Source organism: Salmo salar, chromosome ssa21, assembly GCF_905237065.1.
Source record: "Salmo salar chromosome ssa21, Ssal_v3.1, whole genome shotgun sequence".
NCBI lineage: Eukaryota > Metazoa > Chordata > Actinopteri > Salmoniformes > Salmonidae > Salmo > Salmo salar.
Window position 1 is genome coordinate 9,286,768 of NC_059462.1, and position 11,532 is coordinate 9,298,299.

At 39.5% G+C, this 11,532-nt stretch overlaps 1 protein-coding gene across 2 annotated transcripts in view; it reads right to left on the bottom strand.

The window, feature by feature from the left end:
• The window catches only part of esyt3 (extended synaptotagmin-like protein 3), a 31,331-nt gene extending 20,179 nt beyond the window's left edge, over positions 1–11,152 (bottom strand). Inside the window, exons 1-13 of one of the 2 annotated variants that reach the window (XM_045704421.1) lie at positions 10,437–11,152; positions 7,460–7,501; positions 7,010–7,144; positions 5,573–5,649; positions 5,264–5,333; positions 4,860–4,949; positions 4,492–4,547; positions 4,187–4,307; positions 3,601–3,777; positions 3,351–3,433; positions 2,992–3,040; positions 2,339–2,428; positions 2,062–2,124 (exon numbers count right to left, since the gene is read on the bottom strand). In XM_045704421.1, coding sequence (XP_045560377.1) covers positions 2,062–2,124; positions 2,339–2,428; positions 2,992–3,040; positions 3,351–3,433; positions 3,601–3,777; positions 4,187–4,307; positions 4,492–4,547; positions 4,860–4,949; positions 5,264–5,333; positions 5,573–5,649; positions 7,010–7,144; positions 7,460–7,501; positions 10,437–10,835 — 1,452 coding nt within the window. In that variant the 5' untranslated portion in view covers positions 10,836–11,152. The remainder of the gene's footprint in view (positions 1–2,061; positions 2,125–2,338; positions 2,429–2,991; positions 3,041–3,350; positions 3,434–3,600; positions 3,778–4,186; positions 4,308–4,491; positions 4,548–4,859; positions 4,950–5,263; positions 5,334–5,572; positions 5,650–7,009; positions 7,145–7,459; positions 7,502–10,436) is intronic. The other variant, XM_045704422.1, reaches the window with a different exon arrangement.
• Between the last annotated feature and the right edge of the window lie 380 nt (positions 11,153–11,532).

Consider the following 11,532-nt stretch of genomic DNA (forward strand, 5'->3'; position numbering starts at 1 on the left):
GATTCACATGTGAGGCCATGTGCTAAACAGAGTAATGTAGAGTAGTGAACAACCAAAGATTTCAAAACTAAAAATTGTGAAATAAGTAACCTACAATAAGGAAAACGCCAGATAAAAATACACTTTATCTAGTCCTTGGCCTATATCCTAATCTGACTTCGGTGCAGGTCAAGTTGTTCTTCACATTACAGTCTCTGGTTAACACACTATATCAAATACAATCAAAATGTATTTGTCACATGCACCTGATACAGCTGTAAACAGTACAGTGGAATGGTAAACTTGCATATTTGCATAGTAGCAAAAACACAAATAGAAAGGATCCAGATAAATGTTTTTATAATTATTAGATGACGCTTCCCGAGACACTTGTCTAAATTGATGGGTCATGTGAAAGAAATGCTATAACCCCCAGCCACATCTAACTAAGTAGATGGGTCACTATTGTCTAGACATGTACACATGTTCATGAAATACAATAGATGGCTGTAAAATCACCCCCAAACAGTACAAACTGATTGTCATAGCTAGCCACCATGAATGAAATGAAAATGAATTTAAAAAAAAATAATAATTTAAAAAATTCAACAAAATTAAAAAAAAGAAGAAAAAAATCAAAAAATCAAAATAATAATACATTAAAAAAAACATGCATGAAATGCAGTAGTATGAATCTGCAGGTAGCTAAAGCTAACCAACTAGGTTCAACGTTTGGTAGCTAGCTAACATTAGGCAATGCAAATGGGTTTCTGAGATAGAAATAATATTACTACACAGATCATACACGTAACGTTAGCTAGCGAGCCAGCAAGCTAATGTTTGCTAGCTAGCTAACAGTACGCTTTAGCTTGAAATGAAAATGACTTTCCGACAAAATTAGAAATGTATAATTTCTGAAAATGTAGCTAGATTCTTACCCGTATACATGGATCAACGTTTCACGGCAGACTGGAACCACTTTAACTAAGTAAGACGTCTTGTGTACTTATATATAAAAAAAATACAAATAAAAAGAGAGTGACATACGCCTAGCTTCCTGAAATGGGTCACATTTTCCAGGGAAGCCCAATTACCCATTCAATCACTGGCGAAATCCCCTCACAATGATTTCAAACTGCGTTTCTAATATACAATGAAATTAAAAACACAGACACCCAATAGTTTCCTGATTAGCAGGGGGTATGTTGTGGTTGACTGTCATTACAATTGCTTCACAGGAACCTGGTAATGTTCTGTTTGTAGTGTAGCTCTGTTTGTAGTGTAGCTAGCCACTGAATGGCTCTGAATTCACTGTCAGCATGCAGTCAAAGCTATAACAGCTTTTAGAGATAACTAGTGCGCTCAAATCGTATCCTAATGCTGACAGCAGATGGGAGTTGTATTCATAACATTGCTAACTTAGGTAGCTAACATTCATTTTGAGAAACAGAGCCAGTTAACCAGCTGAGCTAGCAAACAACGTAACAAAGGTCTAATTTCAGATTAGAAAAATACTCCATCAACAAGCTCTGCATTTCAGGAATCATAGTAGCAAATACTTCTGGTGCACTGTTCAATTATTTAGCCATTTAAACATGAATTTTTTGAAGAAAATTGTCAGTATTTGCCATAGCCCTCACTGGCTTTCATGCAATTTAAATGTGAGCTTGTCCGAGGTGTCAGACTCGACGACAGTTGTTAGCCATTGGAGCTCTGTGATGGTTGCCCAAAATTCTGAGACAGATCTTTGCGCAGGGTCAATTGTGATGAGTTACGAATGATGGTACTGTTGATGATCATCTTCAATAAGGGGATTACATTGTAACATTTATATTTGATTGTCATTGGCCTATCACATGATGTTTATGCAAAATTGCTAACTCTTTGTTATAAGCATGTGCTAAGGCATCCTGGGGCATTCAGATTGAGTGGAGAGTGTCTTGTTTGTGCTCAGAGAATGTGTACTAATGTTTTCATAACTGAATAAACTTGGTTCTCGCATCTTATATTCACATCGCAGACTGTTTGTGCTAGTTAACATGTGAGTCTCCGTGGCTGTACAGGCTTGACAGAGGTACTTACTGGTAGATTTGAGGCATTGTCTAGGTACACAGCAAGCATAGCACAAGCACAGCCATCAGATGTCTGTAACGGAAAAATAAAAGAAATACACAATATTCGTCAAAGGTTGTATACGGTTAATAAGCACATTTGTTGTTTTCCTTTAGCGACCCGGGCTGTGCAGTATGAAAAGACATATCAGAGCTTCCACAACACGGTTTGGGTGAGTCGGCTCAACTGCTTAAGAATGCTTATAAAACTGCTTAAGAGTGGTTATAAACCGCTTAAGAGCGCTTACCTCCACAAGGAGTCCCGGGTCAGTTTGTAGAGAGAGCCACTGCAGTTTGAGATGAACCTCTCCACTCGAGACATCATCCAGGGGGAACCACTATGACAGCGAAATGGGAATAGTTTATTCATCTGAACCGAGATGTTATCACCCTCAGAACCTTTCAAAACAAGGCTAGTCAACTCCAGGCATGGAGGGCCACAAGTTCTGTTAGTTTTCTTTTCTACCTGATAGTTGATGCATTGATTTATATCACTGATTGGTCAGAGAGTCTTCTCATTCCATTCTTTAGATACCAAAAGGTAGAAAACACACTGAAACCAGGAGACTACCTTAACTAATAACAATCATTTATATTTGTATCCACATTTTAAAAATGTGTTCCATTGTGTGCAGGGCCATAACCAGGGTTTGAGTTAGTGAGGTCCTCCCTGGACATTTTTTGAAAGTTGAATTTCATTTACTGCATTTCTACACAATTAAAAACTTTAAAACTCTATTTGGAGAACAGCAAAAATGACCCCAGCCATTATCACCTTGGCTGATGTAGGTTCATTCACCTCAGTTGATTAGAGGTAGAGAATGAAAAACAAAAGTATTTTGGCCACGCAGAACCTGAGTTGCCTATCCCGCTACTAAAACATTCAATGTGACCTTCCCACCTTATCCATCTCTTTTTCCTTCTTCACTTCTCCAAAGTCCAGGCGAAACCTACGATGGATAAATAAGCCCTCAATTGGTCAAAGTATCTAACCAGGGACATGTTCAATAGGCTTTGTCACACAAATGTTGTGTAAAATATTGCAGATAGATAACGTCATGAATCGAGCCGGCATGATTCCTTACTCTACATGTCAGAGGCATATGTTCTACATGACATATTTCTATATGAACATTCCACAACCTACTTGTGCACTACTGAATGTTTGACATGGGTCAGCAGTCAGTGACAAGTGGGCATAAGAAATCAGAATGGGGAGGTTGTGTCTATTCTCGTGCACATAGTAAGTGGTTTCCTCACTTTCCCAGGATGTCATCCTTGTCAGTGTCCTCGTCAAACACATCCACCTCTAACTCCTGCCCAGGGGCCTCGTGTACCACAAACTGGAGTTGACAAAAAAGGGGATAAAAAACAACAGAGTAAGAAATCATATATTCAAACATATTTTATATAAGTTTGTATAGACAAAGGGGAGAGAGAGTGGGTTGACTGCACGATTGTGAGTGTGTGTGACTACTTTTACAGTAGGAGGATTTTCAGGAGTCCCTACCTCATAAACCTCGTTCCAGCGTGGGTGCAGGTTCTCCTGGATGGTCTTGCTTTGGAAGTGGATATTGCCGACCCTAAGCACCGCGTAGGGGTCAGACTTGCCCTTCACCATTCCCATCATATAAGTGTCCTTTGCTATCAGATCCCGGGCCTCCAGCAAGTGTACCCTCACAACTCCCTAAAACATCAAAATACTGTAGTTACAAAAAAAGTACAAAACACAACAAGATCTTACTGCACACACCCACAATACAAATTTAACAGAACTAGCATATTTTTAGACCCACAAAATATGAACACAAGTTAGCCAGCAACACCAGATTTGATTAACAGATTTTTAGAGATATAGAAATATTTGAAGATCCCATTAAACCAATGTTTGGTGTCAAATCTTGTTCTGACATTTCATAGAAAATTACAATTTAATGGAACCACTTCCAATCATTGGAACTGTGCCATAGATGTGCCATACACTCAAATTGTGTCTATCCATCCTCCTGTGTTGTCCGATCAGAACACCTACTGTACTGGGCCCTTGGCACTGACACAGGTCTCAACACAGTGGAGTATCAGTTTACTGTACTCACATGAGGCAGGGGGAACCTCATCTGGTCCACTTTGACCTGGTCTATGAGGGGGATACACATGCGGTTGGGCAGGACCATAAGGGAAGCGATGATGTCCATGATGGCTGGCTCAGACAGGTGACTGTGGAGGTGAAGGGTTAGGGCAGAAGTCACTTCAATCTGAAATAGTGATTTTGAAACTGATAGATTCTGACCTAAAAATACTGAATTTGTAACTCTTTTTCAAGGAAAAAAATGCAAAATATATTTTGTACTTGTATGTAAAAAAATAAATAAAAAAGAATGTATAAAAGAATGAACATTACCTTAGACCTGGAGTGTCTAGGAGGTTGGTCAACCCTGTCCAGTTGATTTGTAGGGTCTGAAAATTAAACCATTTCGAATTTGATAACTTTAAATGAAACATTTCATCACTCTTAGTATCCTACCACAAGGATGCCGATGTCCTGGTGGGGCACAACAGGTCCCGTACTCATTAGTGACATGGTAGGGTTTAAAAAGTTATAGCCTATACTACTAGCATTGGACCTCCTGAAAACAAAAATATATAACATTTAGTTAGATTAAGGTTAATAGAGGGTGAACGAAGGTAGCTAAAGTTTTTTTTTTTTTTTTTCACATCTCTGGGTGTCATAGGTTTAAATAACAAACAGAGCCATCTTTCAGAACCCACCGGCCGACGAATGAAGAACATAGTGACTCCTCCCACCAACGGGGCATTTCCAATCAGAGGTTCCAGAATGACACGCAACATGCCTTGAAGCTGAAAAATAAAACATTCTGACATGATTAGAAAAGGGCTGATATAGATCAATTTAAAGATCAAAACCAGTTTTAAAACAGTTCCTCAAGAGGGGCAATTTCTCTGCAAACCAAAAAAGCTAATTACACACAATGCAAATTGAACACACGGCTTGATGTGAGAGGAATAATGTGACGCAACCTGTTTGCCTAGTTGGCCATGATAACAATGTTCAATTTTGAACCACAGTCTTCCTAGGCTAGTATAGGATGGTTGTATGTGCCAGTAGGACATGGAGCCAAGCTAGATGCCACACAAGAACATCTGATGCCTACCCGAATACTTTTGACCCCAGCAGTGATGGGCGGCTTCACCTCTGTGTCAATGTCCACATCCCCATCGTAACTGTGAAGCAAAAAGCACTGTCAACAGCACAAACATATCTGGGACCAGGCTAAATCCAAAGCCCTAATAGTTTACAGGGAGTCATAGAACGGACCCCTACAGTACCTTGTTATAGATTTTCTGGGACAATAAAACTACTACTTCTGCTGTACTACTAACTACAGTACTACTAGCCATTGTGTCTTTATTGTGCTGTACTGTGTTATTGATTTGATTTTGACTACTACTACTACTACTACCTTATGTGCAGATCCATAACCACCTGCCTCTTGTCCACTTCATGGGTGTACACTTTAAGTCCAGTGATTCGGAGGGGCTGAAATTAGGAGAGAATATATATATATTTTATCACCAGGTGCCTAATTTATCTAAGGTGCGTGCGCACCAAAAAATATACGCTGGCTGTGTCCGAATAATCATACTTGTGTTCTAAATAGTAGCAAAAATAGAATGTTTTATAGTATGGGAATTTGACAAATTGCTTTGCATGCAAATATAGTTTTTTGGGGAAAATGGAGGTGTTTGTTGACATGCACAGAATTAATACATAACAATGGTAATAAAAAAATATGAAAAATATGATAAAAATATGCCTTTGCTGTTAGCAAGGAGATTGCATACCTGGACGTGTAGGCTTAATATGTATATTTCATTGTGTAAATCATATTCGAATTATCTCCTGATTGGTTTATTCCCACTACTATACAACAAATCGTACCATTCATTAGGGATGTGCATCATTCCCTTTCAAGATGATTCGATACATATCAAGAGACATGCATGGCCTCTGATACGATTCAGGAACAATACGTTTTAGTTTGAAACAATTTGGTGTGATTCGGTTTGATTAGAGAACGAATCGATGGGATGCACTAACATGTTGCATAAACACATTCATTTTCCATTCTAAATTAAAATCTGCTGCTGATGAAGGGTCATGAGCTGGGCCTTTCTGAGCTGGATCTGTCTGAGCAGACTTCTCTCTATGGGTGTGTGTGTGTTTGAGAATGATGTATGTCTATGGGGTATGTACTGTGTGTGTATGTGTGTAAATTATGTATGTCTATGGTGTATACTCTGTAGGCACCTGATTTGAGCCATAAGGGAGACTAGGCATCTACCACCCCACTTCCACTATCAGATTAGGGTGGGCCCCGCACTGAGGTTCTAAAAAAACCCTATCGCCCAGTAATTAACTTGTCATTTTTGCGGATTAAGTGTTTGAGCTTGTAATGTACTAATATTTATCGCTTACACATTAGCCATGACAATACCAATGAATATATAGCACAATTTTGGATTTCACCCCAATCCCAAAATCGAATGGTTTTGAAGTTTAGCAGAGAGGAAGAGGAGAAATGAGAGGGATAACTGGCCACAAAATCCATCTTCTCCAGCAGGTAGCGTTTTGCACTCACCAAGCAAGGAGTTTTTGTATGGAGGTCAATGAGAAAGTTTCAAATTTGGTTAACAAAAAAATGTAACCGCTTATTTGCTACATGTGGCTTTGATCAGAAAAATGTGATGAGAATACAAATCCTATGATCTCCACGTACGCCAACATTTCGTGAGGAATTAAGTACGGTTGATAAATGAGGCCCCAGGTACTAGAATTTATACAAACCTAGAACCACGAGGTGAAACTTGATATGCTAACACAACAAAAGCTCTCTCACTGTATGACCAAAGTGGACTTTTGTGAAGGTGAATGTTTTGAGGTATGGGCTGGACAATCTGATGGATGGCTGGATCTTCTCTTTGAGGAGCTTCTCCATGAACATGCCAAAGAACGGCCACGCCTGCAGCAAAATCTAAAGACATACAGACAGACATATGACCAAAGAACGACAGGAGAACTAGTTGCGATCAGCATGACCAAATCATTGTGTGAATAAACAAATGTAGAGCATAACTTTGCGAGGTTGTGTATGTGATATGTCATTGAAAACAATGTTGTTTTGAAAGAGTTGTGGGCAACATGTCATGAACTGCTTTAAACATTGACCAGACCCTCCCCAAGACTACTCTAAACAGATCCTTTTGTGCTGTCGGGCCAACTCCATTGCTGAGGTGACAACAGCACAACGGACAAAGAGTGACCAGCATGAATGGAAAAAACATTTTACCTTGTTGAGCCAGTCAACCTTCTCAACTTCGGGAAAGTGTACCTTTGGGAAGAGAAGAGACAACTTTACAAGAGAGTTTGATTGACACAAACCCTTGTGATTCTGTGAGTTGGCAGGAGTCCAGATAATGAAGATGACCCATCCTCATTTAATAGACTTACTTTTGAACTTTGAATAGGTCTACATTGTATGCAGGGAGATGGACATATTAGACAAAGAAACCAATCAGAGGCACATTTTATTTGACATAGTGCCTTCAGAAAGTATTAATACCCCTTGACTTATTCTACATTTTGTTGTGCTAAAGCCTGAATTCAAAAATGATTAATTATATTTTGTCTTACCCATCTTAACACAATACCCAATAATAAAGTGAAAACATGTTTTCAGAAATATTTGCACACGGTGGATTGAACAATATTTCCATATCATTTTAAAAATTCTAAAAGCTCAGGCAAAATTGGTTGTTGATCATTGCTAGACAACCATTTTCAAGCAGATTTAAGTCAAAACTATAACTCAGCCACATTCGCTGTCTTCTTGGTAAGCAACTCCAGGGTAGATTTGACCTTGTGTTTTAGGTTCTTGTCCTGCTGAAAGGTAAATTCATCTCCCAGTGTCTGGTGGAAAATTAATCTCCCAGTGTCTCTTGGAAAGCAGGCTGAACCAGGTTTTCCTCTAGAATTTTGCTTGTGCTTAGCTCCATTCCATTTATTTTTTATCCTGAAAAACTCCCCAGACCCTAACGATTACAGGCATACCCAAAAACATTATGCAGCCACCACTATGCTTAAAAATATGGAGAGTGGTACTTAGGTGTTGTATTGGATTTGCCCCAAACATAACACTTTGCATTCAGGACAAAAATGTATTGATTTGCCACTTTTTCTTTTTCAGTATTACTTTAGTGCCTTGTTGCAAACATGATGCATGTTTTGGAATATTTTTTTTCCGTACAGGCTTCCTTCTTTTCACCCTTTCAATTAGGTTATTTTGCTCCATCCTCAGTCTTCTCCTCTCATAGCCATTAAGCTCTAACTGATTTAGTCACCATTGGCCTCATGGGCAAATCCCTGAGCAGTTTCCTTCCTCTCCGACAACTGAGTTAGGAAGGGCACCTGTATCTTTGTAGTGACTGGGTGTCACCATGCTCAAAGGGATATTCAATATCTGCTTTATTTTTACCCATCTAGTAATAGGTGCCCTTGCGAGGCATTGGAAAACCTCATTGGTCTTTGAGGTTGAATCTGTGATCGACTGGGGGACATTACAGATAATTGTATGTTTGGGGTACAGAGATGAGTTAGTAAATAAAAAAAATAATGTTAAACACTATTATTACACACAGAGGGAGTCCATGTAACTTATTATGTGATTTGTTAAGCAATTTTTTAGTCCTGAACTTATTTAGACTTGCCGTAATAAAGGGGTTGAATACTTATTGACTCAAAACATTTCAGCTTTTCATTTTTAATTCATTTGTAAACATTTTAAAATACATAATTTCTCTGACATTATGGGGTATTGTTTGTAGGACAACAGGAAAAAATATATATTTAGTCCATTTTTATTTCAGGCTATAACATAACAAAATGTGGAAAAAGTCAAGGGGTGTGAATACTTTCTAAAGGCACTGTAAACTTCCCTTTTTAATATTTTTTACATTCCATTGCCTTTTTTTTGTGTCAGAGTAGCCTGGTACCAGATCTGTTTGTGCCATACTGCCAACTCTTATGACCATTGTAATGCCAAACAATGAATATGAGTTGGCAAGACCACACAAACAGATCTGGGACCAGGCTACTGTCAGAGTGGTTGAATATAGAACTGTGTCGACTTAATCTACCACAGTGTGGGGTTTTGATATTGAAAGGAAAAAATACTGGTTAGGCAGGACCTGATGACTAATCAAGTGATTGTAATTCCAAACCTTGTGGGAGAGCAGGAGATGAAGGTCACACCCCCCAAAAACAAATACAAGCACAAAAACAAAACCGGTACATTGTGAAATACAAAATATCCACTATATTGTTTTAACTATGACAGCTACTGCTTCAACTTTACTCAACATGTTCACAAAATACTATTCTAAATGTACAACAGCCTCAGCAGGGGCACTTTATTATCTTTGTCAATGTTTCCTATTAGGCATGGGTGTGGTAAGGCATGGATGAGTGAAACCTCCTGCAACATAATCACACAACTACGACGTCAACACTTCGAATCACCAAAAATATTCCCATGATGTCTCTAAATATTAATATGTCCACAGGAATGGATTAAGAACACTGCTCTACAGTTATTTGGGGACACAGTAGTCAATGTGGCACTTACGACTGCCTTTGGCAAAACACAGAGGCCCAACATTCACTGCAATTTGGCAATAAACCACAGCTTGATTCAAACACAAGAAAGAATAAAGGGGGTGAACGCTTCTTCACTGCATATTACACTCCCAAACAATACAGCCACTGCCACTACTTTGTTATTTCCCAATAATGGAATGCAATGTTAGGTCTTACTATTATTGAGGCAGAAAGTGGCTGGAAGATGATGACAAATGACGCTTCTACATGTTTGACTATAACACTATATTGCTATAACAATCATACAAGGAGGCTAGTGCTGAGCATCTGGTCTTAGTGGGTCATTTGTATGCTCATACACAAGTTTAAAATAGGCCTATGCAGGCTCTATTCTTAAGAGTGCTTTGCTTTAGCTGTGTTTCCTTTAAGTCACACAAAACCTTCCAGACATGAACTCCCCCAAGGACATGAACAGCTGTAGCCTAGATGAGTTCATTCATTATGTAAAATGTGTAGAAACGCCTACTGATCCAGCAGGACAAATTTCATTTTGTGTGTGAGTGTATGTGCATATTTTTCATCTTATGTCACCCAGAGTACCACGTAACATAACTTTATTTCCACATATGGGGAACAACCTCTGTCTACATCAACAGCATACCAATACATACCCAAGTTGCCATTTTCAAGGTTTTCAACTCGTTGTGGATCACTTGTGTTTCGTTATCCAGAAAGTTCATAGCCGTTCCAATTCGGATATCTTTCCACTTGCGGTTTTTCTTCCACCAAATGATCAGCATCATACACAAGAGGATCCAGATGACGCTGAGTCCGAGGTACCCTGTCAAATACACAGGATAAAAGACCAATAGCGCTCTCCCGAAGTACATCAGAAATTCCATCAAGAGTTGGTTGACCACGCTCGGGCTCAACGTCCCCGTGCTTCCCGGGACAGAGCGCTCGCCGAATCCTCCTCCCTGGACGGTTCCTTTGGAATCGCCTGAATACATTTTGTCAGTAGGTGAAGCTCTGGGTGCAGTAGTAGTCGATACGGGTAGCTGTTCGGCCATATGTGCCCTACTGAAGTCCTTTTGCGCTCCTAAAAAATGCGTTACGCTGCATTGCAATGTCCATGAGCTGACTGTTGAAGTCAAATCAGATCTATTGATTTGGTAGCATTGGCTGTTGACTGATATCTGAGTCAAATCTAGTAGTTGGGAACTTCCGTATTTGTACCTGTACAGGTGGCTACGCCCAAAAACCTCTCCTAACCTGACACCTCTTGAGGCATCCTATGGTGCGTTCAGTTCGCTTGAAAGTTTGATACGTTGCGGAACAGTTTGTATTGAACGAGACGTTTTCCCCAAAAGTTATTGAAAATACTTTGATGTATGTTTTGGTGGGTGTGGCAAGGTGTGTCTTGACGCAGTGAGTGACGTAATTAAAGGGCAGTGGCCATGCTGATAGCGTTCCCCAACCCCTCCCCGTTTTTCAACTGGTCGATCAGTACCGCACCATTTACGTTAAATTTGAACGTTTCAAAACGTAAAAACGTACTGAACGCAATCCAGCTGATGCCCCTGCAGCCAGTCATTAAAACTGACCCCTGTCTAAAAACACAGCTCTTAGATTTCACTTGACAAAGAATGTAGTAAAACTGGTTTTCCATTTCAAGAGACCTCTCTTTTCTGCAATGTCTAATCTAGGTAACTATGTCTTGGCAACATGTCACACTAGGGCTGTGCACAGACCTTTTGGGGGGTATGT